The sequence below is a fragment of the Tupaia chinensis genome, unplaced genomic scaffold, assembly GCF_000334495.1.
Source record: "Tupaia chinensis unplaced genomic scaffold, TupChi_1.0 Scaffold139491_1, whole genome shotgun sequence".
Classification (NCBI taxonomy): Eukaryota; Metazoa; Chordata; class Mammalia; order Scandentia; family Tupaiidae; genus Tupaia; species Tupaia belangeri.
Genome location: NW_006199376.1, coordinates 727413 through 751748, shown reverse-complemented (window position 1 = coordinate 751748; position 24336 = coordinate 727413). Strand labels below are relative to the sequence as shown.

At 40.9% G+C, this 24336-nt stretch overlaps 2 protein-coding genes across 3 annotated transcripts in view; both read right to left on the bottom strand.

Annotated features, from left to right (window-relative positions):
- CUNH11orf42 (chromosome unknown C11orf42 homolog) overlaps window positions 1-2780 on the bottom strand; it is a 7580-nt gene extending 4800 nt beyond the window's left edge. Inside the window, exon 1 of one of the 2 annotated variants that reach the window (XM_006161971.3) lies at window positions 955-2780. In XM_006161971.3, coding sequence (XP_006162033.1) covers window positions 955-1026 — 72 coding nt within the window. In that variant the 5' untranslated portion in view covers window positions 1027-2780. The remainder of the gene's footprint in view (window positions 1-954) is intronic. The other variant, XM_006161970.3, reaches the window with a different exon arrangement.
- A 3539-nt stretch (window positions 2781-6319) lies between these two features.
- On the bottom strand, window positions 6320-7282 carry OR52W1 (olfactory receptor family 52 subfamily W member 1). The gene has a single exon (XM_006162020.1). The coding sequence runs from the start codon at window positions 7280-7282 to the stop codon at window positions 6320-6322; it is 963 nt and encodes a 320-aa protein (XP_006162082.1).
- Between the last annotated feature and the right edge of the window lie 17054 nt (window positions 7283-24336).

Genomic DNA, 24336 nt, shown 5'->3' with positions numbered 1-24336 from the left:
CGTTTTTTTTTTTTTTTTTGTGTGTGTGTGTGTGTGTACACCCAAGATCCTGAGAGGAGAATGGAGGAGAAGGGATTGCGGCATGACCAATCTCCCTGTGGTGTGTTTTCTTGCTTTTTGTCTCTCTGATGAGCACATGAGCCCTATAGCAAACCCCTCTCACCCCCCCCCCAAAAGAATATTTTTTAAGCTTGTTGGGCTATCTTCTATAAATTCTTCAAACTTACTTTTCTTCATATCACATAGCCAGAACCTGATCCTTAAATTTTTGAGAAATTTGCGGCATTTAGCCTGCATTTAGACGAGTTCCTTGGTGGGATTTGCTGGACACCTGCAACCCAGATACAGCTGGATCTCCTGCTCCTTGAAATCTACATGTTTGGTCAAAACTCAAATTGCTTTTTCTAGGGTGGAGGGAAATTGAAGGTAAAGTCTAGGTTCAGTTGGAAGTTTAGAGAGCCCTTTTATGATCTACGCCTGTACTTTGGCCCCCTTTTCACCACTCCTTTCAACTCTGCAGTTGTCTTTTTTCTCTTCTGGCTTTTGAATATGTTCTATTAACATGTTCAATTAGTATGTTACTCACCCACCTGCTCATTAACTCATTCAGGTACGTATTAAGCACTGTTCATATGCCAGGTATTCCTCTCTCTCTTTGTGTGAGACTCCTACTTACCTAGCTAGAGTGTCACTCTCTTCAGGAAGCCTTCCTGACCACCTAAGTTGTACCTCAGCTCCCTATATATTGCTTTTCAAGGAACCTTTGCTTTTTTCATTGTGATTAGATGGGAAAGTCTGTGCAAAGCACTTTACTATAGCGCCTGGCACATAAGCACTGAGTAAATGTTAGTTATTACTATCTTCAAGCTTCCCACCCTTCCTACTTAACAGGCTGCTGAGACCCAGCCAGGTCACACTCTGTTACTTACTCTGTAGCCAACTTACTTTACCCACCTTATCCTTGATGAGGGTCCAGGTGGCATCAGCTTCATCCACTGTTAGCAGGTGGGGGGTACCAACCAACATTGTGGGGTGTGGGGAGGGATTGGGCAGGGCTGTGGCTGCTGCAGGAACCCCAAGCTGCCCAGGGGGGGTGAGGTCCCAGCCTTGGGCTCTGACCTACTGTAACATGAGGTCATAGAGGTCCTGCCTAGGTAATGGAGCCTTGGGTAGGGAGAAGAGAGTAACTTTCCCATTCTTACTAAGGCTTGTGGTTCATACTTTAATTACACGTTCATTCTCATACTTTAGGGGAAGAAAATGCACATATCTGTTAAGGAACATTTATAAGAGTGTGTGTGTGTGTGTGTGTGTGTGTGTGTGTGTGTAATTCTTGGTCTAAAGGGAACAGGATCACTATTCTTCCTCCAGCTTTTCCTGCAGCAGTTTGCTATCTTGTTAGCGCAGATGTCTTTTTACTTATTTATTTTTAATTGCCAGAGGGTAAATGTATTTACAGAGAGTGAGAAGAGGATGTGGCGAAGAGGGCAGAGGCAGAATCTCCCAACAGGGCATGATCACATAACAATCCCTTTTCCTCCATTTTTCCTTTCCATCAGGATTTTAGGCATGCCCATCATGTTTTTTAAGCCACGGGGACCGAGATTCAAACCATGTTCAGCCATGTGGGATCCAGCTCCTAATGCATAGCACTTAAACCACCATGCTATGGGACCAGTCTGCAGATGACTTCTTTGTGAAGTTGGATGGGGGTCTTGAAGGACATGGGAGAAGTATAGATCAGAATGTGCAGAGATTTAATTGATCTGGGTGTGTCCGGATGTCAAGATTTATAAAATTTTTTAGTTGATTTTGATGTGCAGCCTAGGTTGAAATCCATTTTTAATGGATGGATTACGATGGCAAGGAAAACCAGTTGTGTGTGTAGGAGGGTGCTGTGCTGAGCTCTGACAATGTGGAGGTAAGAATCTAATTGGGATAATGTTGCCTTAGTAACTGGAGACAATTTTCAGGAAGCCAGTGTTGCCTAGGTAAATTTGAGGAAAATTTACTTCACGCCTCACTCCCTATCCTAGGCTGATTTGTGTCTAGTAGTGACTCCCATTCCAGCTCTCATCTATATGTCATCTCCCCTCATTTCTTTGTCCAGAGACCCAACCTTGTGTTTTGCTCTTGAGTAGTGCTTTGAGGAAGCACTCTAGAGAACCTTTTCAGAAGCTACTTTTGCCCCCATACCTTAGATGGTCAAGGAATCCTCTCTTTGTGTCCCTCTAGAGAGTCTCCATTGTGCCTAGGAAGACCGTGTGTGTAGGAAGATCCCAGCCCAGTATGTAGAACTGGCTAAGATAGTATCAATGGAGTGGTGGGAATGTACAAAGAAGGGTCCTACAATGATGGGCAAGAGCATAGTCAGGAACAGTTTTCTAAAGGATATGCAACTGGTATCAGGGATAGGTGGGTCTCCTTAGACCAAGCTAAGGGTCTAGGTGCCAAGTCTTTGAGCAAAGGTGTGAGTGGGTACCGCCTTATTATTCAGAAGAGGAATTAACATCAAATATTTGTTGAACATTTCTGTGGAAGGGCCGTGCCAAACATGTTGAATACGTTATCTTAGCTAATCCCTTTGTACCCTCTTGAAGTAGGTACTATTATTGTCCCATTTTGCAAGTGAAGAAGCAGGAGCAGAGAAGATTAATTTGCTCAAGTCATATAGTGAATTAACAGAGGATCTGTAATTCAGTTCTGTTTGATTTTAGTTTTAAACTATGAAACAGTAATTCCTTTTGGTGAAGCCAACATGTTTCTGGCACTCTTCTTATTGCGTTTTGGTGAAGCCAACATGTTTCTGGCACTCTTATTGCAGTCTATAAGGATTGAATGTTACATAGGGAGTTCAAAGAGATTTATTGAAAAGGAAATGGGAAGAATAAGAGAGCCATACGGACCTTCCCAGAAACCCCAGGTTTCTCCTGATGACCAGTGAAACTAAGTTCCTTTCTCCTAATGCCCCTTTAGCACATTTTTATCATGGTGATAAGGAGAGGTCCTTTGGTGTAGTATAGGTGTCACTTCTGTTCTTTCCAGACAAATAGAGGTGTAGAGCAAGAGGAGACACACAAAAGGACAAGAGACAGACCTGGGTGGAACTGCAGATAGTGCAAAGAGACACATGCAGTAGCACAGAGACGATGAGAATGACTGGTAAACAGTGTGCATCCAGATCCCAAATGAGAAGGGAGAGGATGAAATAGGTGCAGAAAGGTGGGCTGTTGGTGTAGTAGTTGAGAAGGGTCTCTTTAGGATTTTTGTTCAGGTAAGGAACTCAGAAGAGAAATTGGATACTCATGAACTTAGCCAGAAGTGTGTACCTTCTGTCTCCTTTCTCTTGAGGTCTGGTTACCATGATTCTCTAGGCTCCCCTGGTTCTATACTGCTGTGCCCTGCCATTAAGTATGTCTGCTGCCCTTTTGGTTCATAGTATGTGAGACTGGAAGTTCTTGAAGGAAAACGTGACAACTGAATCCTGGATGGAGTGAGCGAGCCTAAAGCTGGGTTGTTTGGGTCATAGCCTGCTCATGGAGTTTGCGTCCCTTGTGGCCCATTCTGGGGTCTCCCTGGGAAAAAGACACAAATAATCTGCAGGATGACTGAGGGTGACTTGAATGAGAGCATGAAGGAACAAACAGGTGGGGCTGTTTATCCAGAGAACATGAGGTTCTCTGCACGACACCTCAGGGCATTAAGGAATAGTGTTGACAGAAGACATTAGAGTGATAAAGAGCCCTAACAAGTTCTTTCACTTCCCTAAGGCTACAGGAATAGTTGTGCAAGTCCCCAATACTGTATCTGTTTCAGAATTCAAAAATTTTCTGATTATGGTCAGGGAATATAGTACATACTACATATTAAGCAGAATTCAGGTTAATATCCTGTAATCAAATGCATCAACATGTCTGTGGTTAAATGTATGAATAGTCACACTAAGTGGGGTAAATAAGAGCTATAAATAGGATCATGACAATTGAGGTTAGGTATTGGGCCAAAGTAATGAAAAAACTTGTTTCTTTAAAGACTTTTTATTTTGGGATTGTAGATAAGGGGTTGTGGGCTTTTATTAATTCTTCTCAGGTTGTTATGGGGCACAAGAGTTTGTGAAGCTTTCTAAGCATATCACATGGTAAGTATGTATGCAATCTCGAACAAAATACAAATGTCTAAGGGGCTGGATTTTTGACTTGAAGGAAGAAAGCTCCTAAAATGGGCAAAGTACCACTTTGGAACCAGCTATCTTGTGGAGTTCTGCACAACCAGGTTTTGAAGGTGCCTTAGAAGACTGTCCTCCTGTGGCAGGAGGGTGACAGAAGTTTGCTTATGCACATCAGCTGCACGTGATTTCCCTTTTATGTATCAGTGGGGAAGGGCAAAAAATGGTGTGTGTGTTTATGTATGTGTGGCATGGAGTTATCACACATACATTTCTTTAAAATATATTTCTTTATAATAATGTTGTAATAAATATCTTATTACATACATCTTTGTCCACATCTCAATTATTTTTCTCAGGATAGATTTAATAAAGGAGTATCACTAAGAAAGATATAGACATTTGAAAGGCTTGTGACCCCTTAGGGTAGAATTTTGTTATAATTATCTACCAAATCATTTGCTGGGAGGTCCTTTAAATTCAGAACTTGATGAAAAAATAAGTCTGAATGACTGAGCCCGCACTTGGGTTGATTGTAGATTTTATCCCATTTAATTGGATTTAGAGTGACAACACCTCTGAAAATCATGCAGAGTTTCTGGGCTGTATCTCCAGTTCCTTATTAATGAGGACCTGGTGAGACCCCGTGTGGCCTTGGAGATGGTATCATCTGCCTTTCCAGATCTACAGCCTTCTCTTCTGCATGACCTTCCATGGTGTTTCATCCAGCTATCGGTGTGAATGGAGTGGGTTGCTCCTGGCTTCAGATCTTCCTGGCTAACTGCAATGCCTGTGGTTATGATAGTTTTCTTGGACACTATGGGTCCACCTGTGCAGTCCGCAGCTTTCTTTGACCTTAGGACAAGGACAAGTTCTCCTGACAATATTACACTCATTCTGACCTTCACACTGGTATGAAGGGCTTTGTATCTAGTGTCCCTTTCAATGTGGAGTCTTAGCTGAGAACAAACCGATCATTGGACAACACCACAACACTTCCTATTTACTCTCTCTATGCTCTGGGAGCTACAGCAATATGAAATATTCCCATTTCCACATACTCTACTGACATCATGTGTTTCCAGTGATATTGGCCAGGACAGATGAGGGCGATGATGGAGGTTTTATCTGGGGATTGTATATTCTTGGTTGAAAGTGCACAAAAGCAGATTAGCGAGGGACCATAGGTAAGCAGGTGTGGCTATAGCCGTTTTCTGGGATATCAACATTTTTTTTTCATTTGGACCCCTGACCCCTGGAGCTACAGGCCTAAGGACAGAAGTTATAGTTAATTCTTGGGGCTTTGGTGGGAATAGGAGGGAGGAATAGTAATTACACATGAGATCAAGAGGTATCTCTGAACTGGGAATGTCTTAACCAGTGCCCTGGCCAAAATGGGACCACAGGACATATCCAAGTTCTCAGAAGGTGGGGGGTAAGCCTGTTTAACTCTTTCCTTGAGAATGTCTGAAAACAGAATCTGGCTCCAGGAGTAGAGAGGGCTGTGATCTCAGACAAGTATGCAAACACTTGCCTCTAGAGGCAGTGCTACCCTCTGTGGCAGTGCTGAGCATATCCCCAAGTCTGGGATCTGTAAAGAAGCTTTTATGTGGGAACATGGGCAGAATTAGGTTTAAATGTTGGGAATGATGGGTGGAAAGGGGACTTTGTTTATTTGATCCCACACTAGTTCCCCGATTGCCCTTCTTATTTTAAGCTTCCCTTTTAGGAGAGACAAGTACTTCTGACAGGGTCTTTCCATGCTGTGATCTGCCACAGAGCCAACCAACCAGCCAGCCAGTATGCTCAGGTCAACTGGGGTCTGAAAATGGTCCTTCCCACATGACTCTAGTATTACACTGTGGTGCCCTATCACATGCACCACTGTGTTTGGGCCTGATCCCCTTATTTTTTCTGCATGGTAATGTGTAGCTCCCTGCCTTTTACCAAGCAGAACACATGGGCCAGAGTCCACAGATGCCAGTAGTGCACACAGGGGCTTTATAGCAAGTATCTGTTGAATGGTTATCACAGTCATATGCAGACCGTGGGACAAAGATGACAAAATCCACACCCACAGACCTCAGACTTTCCTTCTAATGTACCCTCGCCTTCATCCCCCCCTCCCCCCGGCCCTATTATTATCACTGTGCATTAGAACAGGCCTTTTCTGAATGTAAAGGTTTCCAGGAGTCGGTCCCTGATCTGCTTGGTGCGGGCCCCATAGATGAGGGGGTTGAGGGCAGGTGGCAGCAGCAAGTAGATGTTGGAGAGTAGGATGTGCACGGGCTTTGGGACAGTGTGACGACCAAAACGGTGTGTGAGGTAGGAGAAGAGACCAGGCACATAAAAGGCCAGAATGACACAGATGTGAGAACTGCATGTACCAAAGGCCTTGGTACGGGCCTCCCGGGTGGGCAGCCGCAGCACAGCATGGGCAATGAGCCCGTAGGAGCCAGTGATGCCCAGAATATCCACACCTGACACAGCCAGTGAGAGTGCCAGCCCATACAAATTGTTGGCTCGCGTGTTACCCACCACCAGCTCTACCACGGCCATGTGTGCGCAGTAGGCATGGCTGATAGTCTTGGCTCGGAAGCGCTCAAATCGTGCCACCAGAAGAGGGAAAGGCACAACAATAGCCACTGCTTTGAGGGCCAGTGCCAGGGCTGCGTAGCCCACACGGGCTTTAGTGACCAGAATAGGGTAGTGTAGTGGACGCCCTACTGCCACAGCACGATCACACGCCATGGCCAAAAGCACACCAGACTCCACGGCTGTCAGAGCATGGACAAAGAACATCTGAGCCAGGCAGGCAGCATACGGCACAGGTCGGGGCCCAAGCCACAGTATGGCTAGCAACCCTGGGGCAATCGACATCGCTAAGCCCAGATCTGTGGCTGCCAACATGGCTAGGAGTAGAAACATGGGCTGCTGCAGCTTGGAGTCAATCCGTACCACTGCCAATAGCGCTCCATTGCCCAGTAAGGCCAGTAGATACATGGGCCCAAAGACCAATGTCAGCCAGGCCTGGGCACCTCCCAGCCCTGGAATGCCCATTAGTATGAAAAAGGTTGGATGTAAGAAGGTGGTGTTGGGCAGTACAGTTTCTCCCATACTATAGGGGATAAAGCTATAGGGCTCATGGGGGCATGGCTTCTGACAGGGGAAGAGATTTTGGGGAATGTCACAGTAGCATAAACCCATCCATAGTGTATGTATAAGTCTAGTACAGGGTTGGGAGGATCACAGGGTTATAGCCTTTGGTTGGGGGTTTTAGATGGATAATTAAGGTCACAGCTCTAGCTAGAATGGGGAAATATGTTAGTCCTAAAAGTTCATGAGTGTTGTGGGAGAAAAAATGGAGTGAGGATGGTGGTGACTGCTGCAGTGGCTGGTACTGCCAGTGCCCTCCAATTGGAGGTCAGCTGAGGTTGGAGCAGGCATGAAAGGTTTTCTGTCTCAGTCAAAGAAGAGTCTTAATGTTTGTATATATAGAGAAAGCCAGTGCTGGGTGAGGATCAGGTCTCAGGCTATCTTGGCTCAGACTGTTCTTGGATGAGATCTGTGGCCTTGGCTTCCTCAGCTCTGCAATGGTGTGGGTGCCATGATTTTAAGTGGTGCCCAGCTCTAATCCTCTTGCCACCAACCCTCCAAGAAGAAAGCAGGCAGAGATGAAAGAAAGGGAGAAATGTTTGGGGGAGGCAGCTGTGATCTGGAGTCAAGCTGAGAACCTAGTGTGATAGGAGAAAATTTGGTGAATTTAGGGGTGGGGATGTGGGATGCTTACGCTTTTCTGAACTTGGTACTGAAGAAGCCAACTTGAACACCAGCTGGAAGGTTGAAGCTGGGCTGGGGTGCAGTAGAGAGAGATGGCAGCAAGAAAAGGAACTTTCTTTCTTTGTCTCCTTTCCTTCTTCACAATCTAGAAGAGGGTATTACAAGTCTTAATCCTGAGGTAAGGGGGGCAGTGGAGTTGACATAAGCAGAGGAAAACAGCATCAACTCAGAGTGGCAGTCGTATGAAGAAGCATCTCTGATGAGCAAGTCAACCAATTCATCTCAGGATCTTGCCTACAGCACAAGCTTAATAAATGTTGACTGGATAAACAAATACAGAAGAAATCACTGCAAAAAGTTTGGCTGGGATAAGGTCTTGAGCATTGTGTTGGCAGCTTCTCTTTACTGTGACAGCAGCTTCTCTTTTCTGTGACTCTTACCTGTGGGACCCTTTATATGGCTGTTCTGCCTGCTTCCCTCAGGGCTTTATCCCTCCCACATGCCACATTAACTCTTCCCTATTCTGTCTCTTTGCTCAATGCTGATTGTCCAGTAACAGGAAGGAGAATAAGGAGGCAGCAATGGGGTCAAGCAGGGAAAGAAGAGTGGAAAGATCTGGGAAAGAAGAACACTTCTCTGGGAGGTATTTTCATATTCCCTGAAGTATGGGAGAGAAGACCTAGTTTTATTCTTTTATAAAGTCTTTTCCAGTCCGTTGTAATCACTTGTCTCTGTCTCCCCCACCAGATGGAAAGAGTTCCAGACATTGCTCTTTGTTAACCACAGTATCTCCACTGCTCATCATAATGCCTGGCATGTAACTGGCTCTGAATAAGTATTTATTGTCTTACCTGGGACATAGAACTGCTAGCCCAAATAGGCTTTGCTGACCAACAGGCTCCTACAACTTAAAGAGTCTTAAGTATCCATGGCAAAGATAAGGAATTATTTACCATCAACTATGTGTCTACTGAGTACAGTTCTTTTGACTATAAGGGCACATATCCTAAAAAAAGAAATCACAGTAAATGAAATTATACAATAAAAACCTTTAAGACTTATTGAAAAAGAGGGGGTACAGACACAACACTCAAAAACTTTGTTGTTGACACATTTTGAAAAAGGAACATAAGAAAAATGGCAGCATTGTTTTACCTATGTTAAATGGTTAAAAGTACATACATATTGGTACAGTTGGTGGTGGGCTGAGCTGCAGCACTGGAGGGCAAATGGCTGACTGTAGGTTCAAATTCCCAGGTTGGCCTGAGAGCACACCGAGGATGCTAACAAACTAGAAGACTGAGGAAAGGGGATAGTGGTTGATGAAACCCTGTCTAGAATGTCTCTCTCTCTCTCGTGCACCCACATGCACTTTTTTTTTTAATAGATATTTTTACTATAGGATGTGTGTGTTCACCAGAGATACAGAAAGCTGGAAATCACACCCTCCACCATGATAGCCATGCTGCAGTCCCTTCTCCATTTCTTCTCGGGATTTTTGGGCATGAGCACATGTGCATCTGGCATAGGTTTCAAGCGGCCAGGTCTAGGACTCAAACCATGATCTACTACGGGGGAGTCCAGTGATGTAACTATTATGCGTCTGCTGGTCCCCACACATGTACTTTCTATCATTAACAAAATAAATGAACTTTAAAAACTGTAAATACTACAATAAACATGACATTTTACCTTGAGAAGACTCAGACCTTTCCCTTGTGGAAGTTAGTATTGGAAGCAGATTGCAAATTATTTCGATGGAGCGAAGGAGGCTTATTTAAAATTGGGTGGAAAGTTGCAGCATGAGATGTGAATGGTTGTGGCTAGTAATGCATTCATGAACTGAGGGAGCTGATAAATGGGGCTGTGTGTGTGTGTGTGTGTGTGTGTATGTATGTGTGTTGGGCTTCCTACTCATCTCACTTCCACTGGATGCAGTATTTTTGTGTGTGTTTCCTCCTTTTTTCAAAATGGAATTGCATATAAGCAAGCTTGAAGTTCACATTATGCTCAGTTCCCTACTATATCAATTGTGTCAGACTAAATTTGCATTTTAAAACCAGCATTATAGCAGAAGTGATTATGTCTTTTATGCTTAGCCCTGTTCCATTTGGTGTAGCTGTAGTGACAAGATCTTGCTGCCCTCCGGAAGCTCCCAGTCTAGTAGACACAGTGATGTAAACAGTTGTTTCAGGAACACTATGGTAATTGCATCAAGTCTATCAGTACTAGATATGGTGACAGCACAGAGGAAAAGGTTTTTCACTTTTCCAGTGGGAGTCAGGGAAATCTCCGAAACTTACTGACAGTTATCATCCCCATGTAGTTTCCTACATGTAAGCCCTAATCTCACAGTAGTCATCTGAGATGGGTACAAATTTTCTTTCTATTTTACAGACAAAATTTTTTTTTTGAGAGGTTTTTGCTATAGGGCGCATGCGCTAGCCAGAAAGAGAGACAGAGAGATAGAAAGTGAGAAATCACCCCCTCAACCTCCAGGGGGATAGCCATGCTACAATCCCTTCTCCTCCATTGTCCTCTTGGGATCTTGGGCACACATGCACACACGCCCGGCGTGAGTTTAAGCCACCGGGTCCAGACTTAAACTGCGGTTGATTATGTGGGAGTCCAGCGACATAGCCATTATGTCAACTGCTGGTCCCAGACAAAAAATATTTAAAGCACAGAGAGATTAAGTAATTTGCCCAAGGTCACACAGCTAGTAAATAGAGTCATGACACTTAAAACAGTCTTACTAACATATTTTTGTTATTAGATACTGTTTTAAACATTTCAGATGAAATTTAGCACAGGTAACAAAGTTCTAGACTAGTTGAGGCAAAATGCTCCTATTCCTAGGTGGAGTTCAGGACACTTTGGGATTGACAGGTGGTTTTAGGATTCCTTGATGGACAGATATATAAAGGAGCTCTTGAAAAGTTTATGATGCCATGGAAAAACAATGGATGAATTAAAAAAAATTACCTCAAATAAATGTATATTTTAATTCCATTTTTTCCCACATACTGTAATTTTTTGGCAGTAGATGGTAAACTCTCTTCTGTGCACTTGGGTGTAGCAGCAGTAGGTCAAGAACCATAAAAGACAGGGTAAAAAAATATGTTTTTGGCCTGAAGAGAACATTAATGGGACTTTTGGATATGTTTTTGGCCTGAAGAGAACATTAATGGAATTTTTATCTGTCTTGGGCATTTGCTCTTTGTGCAAATTGTTCATAAAATAAATTACAGCCCCTTAAGCCCAGTAAGTTCAACACTGAGGTCACTAAGTTTCTAGACATCTGTTGTGTTCTGCATTTCTCTCTCTCTAGTAACTCAAGATGCAATGAGAGATATCACTGACTTTATCTCTAGGAAATTCCTTGGTTGGTCTCTCAAGCCTCAGTTCATACTTATAGATGTTCTCCAAGTGTAACACATTGGGGGCCACCTTGATGGTCTTTCCCTGTGGCATTAGTCATTAGAGGAGGGGGTTGGATAATACACCTATGACTTTGTGGGACTACACGTAAGAGGCCCCAGAGGAGGATGCCACCCCAGTGGAGGGGGTAGAGTGGGGATGGCAGGGAGGCTCATTGGACCCCTCAGTTGCTTCTAGACTGGCATGGAAAATAATCTGTTAGGAGGTTGACTCCGGTTTTCTTAGTTCTTCAGCTATCACCAACATCCATAGAATAGGGTTTTCAGGTACCATCTTGTATCTATGTGAGCCTATTTTATGGTTTTCTATTTAAAATGATTCATGAGCAACAACCCATAAGAGTGTATTATCCATTTACATAACAAGTCAGAAAATCTTGGGTCCAGTAGTGCCACTCAACACTAAATCCTCTTCTAGGGACATGCTAAGGCAAACTCTCAATTGTCAGGTATCAATTACAGAACATTATGACACCCCTCTGTGGCTAGGGGCACTGCAGTAGCCCAGGCCTCACCATCCTTCACTTTCAGAAGCAGCAGAGAGACTTTCCATGATCAGGTGGCACCACCTTATAGAGATATGGATGAAATCAGGGGACCACCACACCCATTCTGTCTTCTAGCTTTCCTTCTCCCCTCCATTTTTCCGGGAGGGGAAGTTACTTAATTTCCAGAAAGCTCTGGGGCAGTAGGAATTCCCAGTTTCTAGGAGAGCAGATGTGCTTACACTGAGGTTGCAGATTTAAGAGGAAATGTTCTTCCTCTCCACTATATAGGTTGAGTAACATTTTTCTGAAATACTTAGGACCAGAAATGTTTCGAGTTTCAAATGTTCTTGGATTTTGGAATATTAGCGTATACATAATGAGATTTTTGGGGGCTGGCATTCAAATATAAACATTAAATAATTACGTTTCATAAACACCTTATATGCATATCCCGAATCTAATTTTTTTCTAGAGTTTTTCCTTTTTTTTTTTTTTTTTTTTTTGCCATAAGGTACATGTGCTCACTGGAGAGACAGAGAGAGACAAAGAAACAGAAAATGAGAAGTCCCCCCCCCCCGGGGTGGGGGGACGGCCATGCCACAGTCCCTTCTCCTTTCTCCTCTTGGGATTTTGAGCATGCACACATGTGCTGGGTGTGAGTTTCAAGCTGCTGGGTCTGGGACTCAAACCAGTGTTGATTACATGGGAGTCCAGCAACATAACCGTTATGCCATCTGCTGGTCTTGCCTGAATGTAATTTTATGCATTTTTGTATTGTAGAAGTTTGACTGCAACCTGTCACATGAGGTCAGATGTGGAATTTCCACTTGTGTTGTCCTGTCAACACTCAAATATTTTGGATTTTGGAACACTTTGGATTTTGGATTTTCAGATTAAAGATACCTGATCTGGTAGAAGTCAGGTTCTGGTAGGGGTATGGAGTCAATCACATCTAATTATTATCAACATTTCTGTAATATTATCTGCTTTCCTTATTCATCTCTTCTTTACAACTAGGTCGTTCCTTTCAGTGTGAGAATCTCTAGGTCTGACACTATTTTTTGACCACACATAACAGTGACTCCTGTATACTGAGATCACAGTTGCCATTCTTGTCTCCAAGGTAATACTATCTGTAAAATGGGGTTAGGACCTGGAAATCTCTAATCTAATCAGTCTTCTTCAATGTGAGGCATGGCAGAGGTGTTTTTTTGCTAAATCTTTCTGAACAATAATGATTGAGAAGACCAGTGCTGGTCTTCCCAAGGCTTTTCTTAGAAAAGAAGGGGGACCAGCAGATAGCATAATGGCTCTGTCGCTGGGCTGTCATGTAGTCTACTGCAGTTCGAGTCCTGGACCTGGTGGCTTAAACTGGGCGTGTGTGCATGCGTGCCCAAGATCCCAAGAGAAGAATGGAGGAGAAGGGATTGTGGCATGGCCATCCACCCCCACCTACCCCCCCGCCCCCCCAAAACGATAGATAGTTCTCTGTCAGGGTTCTCTAGCATTTAGAATAGAGCTCCTAAAATGACTCCCTGTTGCTGGTATTGGACTGAAGTTAGCTCTCGAAATTCTCTGAAGCTCTTCCTAGAGGTAATAGTGCCTTTAACTTTTTCCATAATTATTTCCCTCCCTCTGAACTCATTGCACAGGTGACTCTTACAAACAGAAAAGGTACTGATGTCAGCAAACATTAAAAAACTCATTACATGTCAGGCACAGTACTGTAGATGTAGTGTGTTAGAGTGTGTGTTTGTGTTCCTCAAAATTCATATGTTGCAGCTCCAATACCCAACGTTATGCTATTTGGAGATGGAAGCTTTTAGGAGTTGGAATTAGATGAAGTCATGAGAGTGGGCCTTGAACGGGTGAGATTCGTGTCCTTACAAGAAGGGGAAGAACAAGATACCTCTCTGACTACTCCTTCCTTCTTCCCAACACCATATGGGAACACAATGAGAAGACAATTGACTGAAAGCCAGAAAGACAGTTCTTACCAGGAACCTCATCAGCAAGCATCTTGAGTTCTCAGCCTCCAGAATTGTGAGAGGGAAATGTCTGTGGCTTAAGTCATCTATGCTGTCATTTTAGGGCAGCCTGGGCAGACTAATCAAATATTCAAATAGCCATTATAGCCTATCATCTCCTTAAGAGCTTGTGCATCCGACTCTTCTCTATATCTCTTAGAGTGCATACTAATTTATACCACACAAGCTTATTCTGGAATATTGTAGCAGCCTTATAACTAATCTCCTGGTCACCAATATGCTTGTTTGTATTTTATTTTTTGTCATAATTTTATTTTAAAAGTGTTAATAGATATAAAAGTACAAAGAAAATGAATATGCACACATATCAATACACCTGGAATTGACAGTTTTGCAGTTATAAGAAATAATGCAGATGTATCCTATGTAACTATTACTCAGTTTTCTTCAGTAGTATCACCTTCACAAGTAAGTTATTGACATTGATAGTCAAGATACGGAATAGTTTTATCGCCACAAGTTTTTTTTTTTTTCTTTCTCTTTTTATGGGCAAATAACCCCTGAAAACCACTAACCTCTTCACCATTTCTACAATTTTGTCATCTCAAGAATGTTATATGAATGGATTCAGTGTATCTAACTTTTTGGAATTGGTTTCTGGTGTAATACTCTTAAAAGTCATCCAAGTTGTGGTGTATATATACAGGTCATTTATTTTTAATACTGACTGATTTTTTTTTTTTTTGGAGAGGTTTTCACCATAGGGCGCGTGCACTCGCCAGACAGAGAGAGACATAGAGACAGAAAGCGAGAAATCACCCCCCAGGGGGGATGGTCATGCCGCAATCCCTTCTTCTCCATTCTCCTCTCGGTATCTTGGGCACACACGCACACGCGCCCGGCGTGAGTTTTAAGCCACTGGGTCCGGGACACGAACCGTGGTCGACTACATGGGAGTCCAGCGACATAGCCATTACACCAACTGCTGGCTCCCAATATTGACTGATGTTTTATGGTATGAATGTACCACAGTTTATTTAACCATTCAAATTTTTTAGAGAGATCTTTGCTGTAGGATGTGTGCACTCACTGGAGAGATAGAAACAGAGAGGCTGAAAATGAGAAATCACCATCCAGGGGGATGGCCATGCCACAATCCCTTCTTCTCCATTCTCCACTTGGGATTTTGGGCATGCATGCACATGTGCTCAGCATGAGTTTCAAGCCACCAGGTCTGAGACTCAAGCCTTGGTCAGCCACGTGAGAGTTCAGTGCCTTAACATGCTGGCCCCTAACCATTCCACTATTGAAGGACATCTGGGGTGTTTTCAGTTTTGGGCTATTACTAGTGAAGCTTCTGTGAACCATTATGTATGAGTTTTGGTGGAAATGTAAGCTTTAATTTCTTTCAGATAAATGCCCAGGAATATAACCTGAATGTTTATGTTACTCCTCACCAACCAACATTTGTATGTTGAAATCTAATCCCCAATGTAATGGTATTTGGAAGTCTGCCTTTGGGAGGTGATTAGGTTAAAAGGGCAGTGTGACCCCAGAGGTCTCTCTCACCCCTTTGTGTGATGAAATGGCAAGAAGATATCCATCTATGAACCAGAAAGCAGGTCCTCAGAAGACACTGAGTCTTCTAGTGCCTTGATTTTAGGATTTCCCAGCCTCAAGAACTGTGAGAATAAATATTGGTTTTAAAGTTGTACAGTCTGTGATATTTATGTCATAGAAGACCAAGATATTATCCAACTGTTTTCTAAGAGAGTATACCATTTATACCTCAACAAATTCTCCTCTGTATGTGTTTTATTTTTTTCCTGTCTTTTTTGTCATGGCTAGAAAATTCAGTATGACATTGAATTAGTTTGGTAAAAATGGGTATCTTTCCTGATCTTACAGAAAAAGCATTCCATTTTTGACTGTTAGTCTGATGTTAGCCGCAGGTGTTTTGTAGATGCTACTTATCAAGTCGAGATAATTCTCCTCTATCTCCTTTATTTCTAAACTGCTGAGAATTTTAGACATGAATAAATGTTGGATTTTGCTGAAAGCTTTTTCCTGCTTCAGTTGATACAATTTTATACCTTTTCTTCTTCAAGCTTATTGGTAAGGTGAATTACACTGATCGATTGTTGAATGTTGAGTCAATCTTGTATACCTGGAATAAATCTCATTTGGTCATCGTGTGTAATTTAAAATTTTTTTGTGCCATAGAATACATGTACTCACCAGAGACAGAGAGAGACAGTGAGAAGGAAAGTGAAAAATCATCCCCTAGTAGGGATGGCTATGCCACAATTCCTTGTTCTCCATTTTCCTCCTGGGATTTTGAGCATGCATGCACATGCACCCAGCATGACTTTCAAGCCACCAGGTCCAGAACTTGAACTGTTGCTAGTCACATGGGAGTCCAGTGCCTTAATCACCACTTTACCTGGTGGCCCCCATGGTGTGTACTTTTTAATATTAATATATTGATGAATTTAGTTTGCTAGTATTTTTTGTTGTTATTTCAGGTTTTTGAAAAATGTATTTTATACACTCAATCACTATACATCACTATTACTTGCAAAGTGAATTTACCCAACATGAATAAACTTCACACTAATTCAGTTGAAGATACCATACACATTATCATCAAAAGATAATCATCCATTTCTGTGTCCCATAAATGTCATGCCTCTCTATTTTTCTCCTTGGTTCCCTTCCTCTCAGTCTCCCCCTTCTTCTCTTCCCACACCATCTTCAGTATCTGTAACCATTTTCCATGCTTCTACATACCCTAATTTTTCAGTTTCCACTATAGAGTGCAGACAGTTGGTATATATTAAGTAGAGACATACAGTGTCTCTCTTTCATAGCCTGGCTTGCTTCACTCAGCAATAAATCTTCCATATTTGTCCATTTTCTTCAAATGTCAGGATCTTGTTGATTTTTATGGCCGAGTAGTATTCTATAGAGTATATGTGCCACACTTTTTCAATCCATTCATCTGTGGGCAGTTTGCTAATATTATTTTGTATTTTGATATGATCTTTATCTGGTTCTGTTTCAGGTAATGCTGGCCTCATAAAATGAGGAAGGAAATGTACCCTAGTCATAATTATTATTATTATTTTTTTGGAGAGGTTTTTGCTATAGGGCGTGTGCACTTGCCAGACAGACAGAGAGAGACAGAGAGACAGAAAGTGAGAAATTACTCCCCCAGGGGGGATAGCCATACTGCAATCCCTTCTCCATTCTCCTCTTGGGATCTTGGGCACGCATGCACACGTGCCCAGTGTGAGCTTAAGCCACCAGGTCTGGGACTCGAAACACGGTCAACTACATGGAAGTCCAGTGACATAGCCATTACGCTAACTGCTGGTCCCAACCCTAGTCTTAATTTTTAAAAGAGATTGTGTAAAAAACTAACATTAATTCTTAAATTAATTCTTAGGAGAGGGCCAGCCCCATAGCATAGCAGTTAAGTACTGCACATAGGGAGCTGGAACCATTTGACAGTGTTTAGCCATCCACTGATGGCCTGGTTATTTGTTCTCTTTATCTTTGTCAGTCTTGCTAGCAGTTTATCATTAAAAAAAAAGGTTTATTTCTTCAGAGAGAGAGGGAATCTTCAACAAGACCATATTCCACTCCCAGCTTCAGCTAACCCCAGATCATGGGCACATATGTGTCTGGCATGCTGAGGGAATCTCTGCACAGAAACCTGGAACCTTCCCCTGTGGGTTGACTTCACAGAGCCTTGTATTTTACTCCTGTGCCACCATCTGGCTCTGGTTTATTAATTTAACTGGTGTTTGAAAGAGTCAGTTTACTTTTATTGATTTTTTTTTCCATTTTCCTATTTTCAATTCTACTCTATTTTTGGTTTGTTTTGGGCTTATTTTTTATTCTTTATTATTAATTTCTGCTCTTTATTATTTTCTTTTTTTGTATTTGTTTTGAGCTTTCTTTTCTCTTTCTCTCCTAGTTTTTTTTTTTTTTTTTTTTTTTGTGATATGAATTTAGATGACCATTTTGAGATCCTTCTTTTTTTTACATAGGAATGTGGTTCTATAAAAGTCCTTTCAGCACTACTTTAGTCACATCCCACACACTTTTATATGTTCTGTTTTTACTTCTGTTCGGTTCTATGTCTTTAAAAATGTTGTTTTATGATTCTTCTCCTTGACTTATGGTTTATTTAGAAGTGTGCTATTTGATTTACAGATGTTTAGTCTTTCCTCTTTTCTGTTATTGATTCCTAGTTTGATCCCGTTGTTATTAGGAAACAATCTGTGTTGATTTAAAATTTTTATATTTGTTCGTGGAGGTTTATTTTAGGCTCAGGATAAGGTCAATCTCTAATGTCCAGGAATGCTTGAAAAGAAGTCTATGGTGTTTTTGGGTGAAGTGTTGTGTTTATGTTAGCTAGATCCTACTGATTGATGGGACTGATCAGTTCTTCCAAATCCTGGTTGATATTCTGTCTAGTTGTTCTATTAGTTACTGAGATAGAACTTCAACACCAAATGGGACTGGCAAAGTCTCAAATTATAATTGTTGATTTGTTTGTTTCTCCATTTGGTTCAATTTCTGCTTCATGTGTTTTGAAGCTTTGTTGTTTGGTGTATATGCTATTGGAATAATTATGTCTTCTTGGTGAATTGATTCTTTTATCATTTATGCAGTGCATTGTTTTCTTACTAGTAATTTTCTTTGCTCCAAAATCCACTTTACTTGAAATTAATATAGTCACTTCTGATTTTTTTGATAAATGTATGATATATTTTTTCCACTAAGCTTTTTTAACCAATTATGTCATTGAATTTAGAGAGTGAAATCACTATAACCTCTCCTGCCCAAACCCCCACAGAGAATGGCCACGCCACAATCCCTTATCCTTTATCTCTCTTCCCTTCCAGAATTTTGGGTATGCACACACATGCACCCTACATATTTCTCTGGCTACTGGCCAGCCACCTTAACTACCACACCATGGGCTGGCCCTCCAATCTCTATTTTTCAGTTGGTATATTCAGACCATTTGTGGTTTAAGTAATTATTAATATGTTCGGACTCATTTGCCATTTATTATTTGTATTCTCTTCATTTTTTTTTCTGTTATGTTCTGTTTGTTTTCTTGCTTTTCTGTGGGTTATTTCAGAATTTTAGGATTCCACCTTGATTTATAGTGTTTTTGTGTGTATTGTTTTATACAGTTTTCCTAGTGACTTCCTTGTGTACCAAAATACACACGTGTCTCATCATAGTCTGCTAGTATCAATATTTTACTGTTATTAATGGAAACTTTACTTCCATTTACATTCATTTACTCTTCCCACTTTTAAATATCATTGTATTGAGGATCAAACTATATTATCATTTTTGTTTTCATCAATGCATATAATATAAAAAATTCATGAGAAGAATTTACCTGTATTTCTTCTCCTATTGTTTTTAATTCTTTCCTGATGCTAAAGCAGATCCTTCTTTAAGACAAATGCAGATACCCATGTAACTCAGTCCTCTCAATATGTAGAATATTTGAATCAAAGAACCTCCCTCTGCTTCCTCCTACCTTAGAGGCAATTACTATTCTGACTTCCACCATTAGTTGTTTGTTGCAGAACATCATACAAATGCAGTCATACAGTATGTAGCTTTTGTGTCTGGATATTTTTATGATATACAGATCTTGTGTTATTGAATATTTAGTAGTTTGCTCACTTTAATTGCTGAATAATATTCCATTTCATGAATATATCACAGTTTACTTATCCATTCTCCTATTGATGGACATTTGGGTTCTTTCCAGTGTTTGGGCATTGTGAATAAACCTTCTATAACATTTGCTCACAAAGCTCTTGTGGACTTAAGTTATTTCTCTTTGGTAAATATCTGAGAGTGGGATTTCTGGATTAATTCCTTTTTCACTTCTCCCTACTCCCACTTCCATTGCTCTAAAAATTTCAAAAAGAGTTGAGAAGGATGACTTTCTAATGATGTTAGAGTACTTTAAATGATCATATAATAAAAATTTGACTTGACTACCCTAATTTTTAAATTGTGGTAAAATATATATGTATCATAAAACTAACCATCTTAAAACCATTTTAAGTGTACAGTTCAATAATATTAAATATATTCACATTGATGTGCAACTAGCACCATTATCTATCTCTAGAACTTTTAAATGCTTGCAACACTTAAAACTTTATAACTATTATTCAATAACTCTCTATTCTGTCTTTCCCTCAGCCCTTTGCAACTACCATTCTACTTTTTTCCTCAATGATTTTGACTATTGGGCTGTTTGGAAAGTCATGACACATTTTTGTATAGAAAAACAGAAAAATATGTCATGACTTTCATCACAACCTTATATAAGTAGCTCATGTAAGTATAATCATGCAGTGTTTATCTTTTTGTAAGTGGCTTATTTCACATACCATAATGTACTTAAAATTGACTCATGTTACAGTAAATGTGGGTATTTTCTTCCTTTTTAAGGATGTATAATATTCATCATATGGACCACATTTTGCTTATCCATTCATCTGTTGATAGACACTTGGATTGCTTCCACATTTTAACTATTGTAAATAGTACTGCCATGAACATACATGTTTATTTTATTTATTTATTTATTTTAATTTATTTATTATCATCATAATCTTGCTTAGATTATGCTGAATTGCATTTCACTTTACAGTGTATTACATTTCTTTTTCCAGAAGGAATACCATGCATTTCAGTCAATACAGAGACATTAAAAACTCCACTTCATCCAATATCTTTTCATTGTTTTTCTCGATCATTATTATTATTATTCCAATTATTTTTTTAACCAGCCCATCACTATTTCTCATTCTGATTATAAAAAGACCTTACCCAACATGAAATACTTCTCAGACCAATCCAGTTGAGAATACTATACACATCATCATCAACAGGTAATAAACCATATCTGTGTCCTACTAATGTCATGCCTCTCTATTTGTTCTCTTGCTGTCTTTCTCTATACTCTTCTCTTCCCCACCCATTCCACACTGTCTTATCCTCATTAAGTCTTTTTACTGCTCCTCCTTTCACTGTATTTTATGTCCTCCCAATATTTCACTCTCTACCATAGAGTATGTATAGTTGGTATATATTAAGTGAATACATAAAATATCTTTCTTTCATAGCCTGGCTTGCTTGACTCAGCCATAGATCCTCCATATCTGACCACTTCTATCAAATGCCAGGGTCTTGTTTTTTATGGCACAATAGTATTCCATAGAGTATATATGCCACACTTTTTCAATCCATTCATCAGTTCATACATGTTTATTTATTTATTTGTTTAAAATATTTATTTATTCATTTAAGTCCACTTGTTATTATTTTTAAATTTGAACAGAGAGAGAGAAAGGGAAAATGAGGAAGCAAGCTGCCAGATTCAGGACTTGAACTATGGTCAGCCATGTGGGAGTCCAGCACTCTTAACCACCATACCACCTGCTGTCCCCAATACATGTTCATTTTTTAAAGACCCAGCTTTCAATTCTTTTGTGTATACACCCAAATATGGAATTACTGGATCATATGGTAATTTAGTTATTATTTTTTGAGGAACTTCTATACTATTTCCCACAGAGGTTTTTTTTTTTTTTTTTTTTTTTTTATATCAATTTACACTCCAACTGATAGTGTACAAGGTTCTAATTTCTCTATATTCTGGCTAAAACTTGTTATGGTCTGTTTTGTCATTTTCATTTTTTTTTTTACAATAGCTATTCCAATGGGTGTAAGGTGATATATTATTGTTTCCTATTTTTAAAATTTTTTAGATTTTACCACAGGGTATATGTGCTCACTGAGAGAGACAAAGAGAGACAGAGAGAAGGAAATTGAGATATCCCCCCCCACCTGCTGGAGGGATGGCCATGCTGTAATCCTTTCTCTTCCATTCTCCTCTTGGGGTTTTGGGTACACATATACACACACCTGGTGTGATTTTCAAGCTGCCAGGTCTGGGACTCCCAACAGGAAGTTGGCCATATGAGATCCAGTGTCTTAACTACCTTGTCACCTGCTGGCCCTTCATATTATGGTTTGATTTGCATTTTCCTGATGATTTGTGATGTTGAATATCTTTGTGTGCTTATAAATCATTCTTTTTAATAATGCAAATACTTTAATCAACCCTTCATTTATACTGTCTCCTTTTTTCTTGAACTTGCCTTCAATAATTGACCTTGTAGATTACTTCAAAATGATCCTCTAAGGTCCCTTCATCATCATGGTGCACTACGTCTGAACACTGTGATCTGTTTAGCTGGGGGCTTTCGTCTTCTCTCTTTTTTTTTAAAGAGGTTTTGCTATAGGGCACGTGCGCTCACCAGACAGACAGAGACAGAGAGACAGAAAGCGAGAAATCACCCCCCAGGGGGGGATGGCCATGCCACAATCCCTTCTCCTCCATTCTCCTCTAGGGATCTTGGGCATGTACACACACGCGCCCGGCATGAGTTTTAATTCACCGGATCCAGGACCCAACCCACGGTCGACTACGTGGGAGTCCAGTGACATAGCCATTATGCTAACTGCTGGTCCCTCTTGTTTTTGAAACTCAATGTCTGTAAACTTCTATTTTTTCTCATCTGCAAAAATGATGAAATAATAGTGCCTTTTACTCATTGTGTTATTCGGAGAATTAAATTATGTTAAACACTCAGCACAGTAACAGAGATGTAGTAAAGGGATCCACAAATGTTAGTTATTATTTCGTTACTTTATTGCTGAGATTACTGTCATTGCTCATATACTGTGTCTTCAAATACTTCATGTGCTTTTTGTCTGGAGTTACTAATTATCCCTGAACTTAGTGTTCCCTCTTGTCACTAGAGGAATGATTTTCATTACTCTTTTGGTTTGTTGACCTCATTGATCTCATGCTTAATGATCCCAGGGGTGACTCTGACACCTGCCTCCAGAAGGAGAAAGAAGGAAGCAAGTGGATTCTCGTTCTTTAGATATAAGAGTCCTTTACCGGGCAGGGAAAGTGACCCTCTCATGCAAGCATGATCAGACTCCAGCTTCTCTGTTCTCATACCTCTTCTTTCAGAATAAGCAAAAAAAGAAATTGTTTTTCCTTCTCTGACACATTCTCTGTCCTTCAGTTGAGACTGTGATGTAGTAGGTGAGTTTAAGATTATTGGCAGTGGCAGTGGGAGGGATTAGCAGTAGTGCGTGTGTGTGTGTGTGTGTGTGTGTGTGTGTGTGCGTGTATTTAGGAATATTTGTAAAAGACAAAGACTGAGCCTGGGAGAGAGGAAATGGATATATGAGAGAAAGACAAGGGATTGCTGAGACAAAGGATGAGAAAGGATTGCAATGTGACAGAACACTGGGTGGGTGGGAAGTGTGGACACTGGGAGAGACGTCAGTGGGACTAGGCAGCAGATGCTGGTTGGAAATAGAAATGGGAATGCAGAAGGGTGAGGAGGATGTGGGAGAAGAGAGACTGCTTGATTTAAGGTACGAGGGTAGTTTATAGAGTAGTCAGAATCAGACCATACCAGAGTTGTGAGGGGGGGCGGAAGGGGAGGGGAGAGCTCTTCATGACAATGGCTCAGGTTTTGATCACCATCTTGTTTTTGGCAAAACAAGCAAAGTGACTAAGAAAGATTAGTTTTCTAACCCCATAACTCGTTGGTCAAATCATTCCTAAGTCCCTAGAATGTGCTTTTAACTCTGCTCTTAGTACTATGGATTCTGTTCCAAAGTGAAGACCTTTTTTTTACTTTGGAGAGGTTTTTGCTACAGGATGCGTGCACTCGCCAGAGAGTCAGAGAGAGACAGAGAGACAGAAAGCGAGAAATCACCCCCTAGGGGGGATGGTCACGCCTCAATCCCTTCTCCTCCATTCTCCTCTCAGGATCTTGGGCACGCACGCACACGTGCCTGGCGTGAGTTTAAGCGACCATGTCCGAGACTCGAACCGCAGTCGACTACATGGGAGTTCAGTGACATAACCATTACGCTAACTGCTGGTCCCCAAAGTGAAGATTCTTGAGGAGATTTTCTCTTGATAAGCTGGGTATCAGGTATGTCAAAACCTGAAAAATCTTCCCCATCTGTCTTCTGTGTTGCATTTTGTAGAACAGATACAAGTTTTGGGAGAGGGATAGGTTGTGCCGTGAGGCTGAGGTTCTCCACACTGTTGCCACCACATGCCAAGAGCATGGAGGATGATATTTACACACAGTATACCACCATATGTTTACCCAAAATACTTACAGGGAGTAAAACAAATGGGCAGGTGGACATTTTTCTTGAGATATTTATTCATTAAGAAATATGAGTCATGGTAGTTACCAGAGGCTAAGGAATGACGAGATTGGAGATATGTTGGTTGAAGGATACAAAATTTCAATTAGACAGGAAGAATAAGTTCAAGAGATATATTGTACATCATGGGATCTAAAGTTAATAAC

What these genes read in the sequence shown, in the direction of transcription:
- OR52W1 (XM_006162020.1), bottom strand. Translation starts at nt 7,282, where the DNA reads ATGGGAGAAACTGTACTGCCCAACACCACCTTCTTACATCCAACCTTT.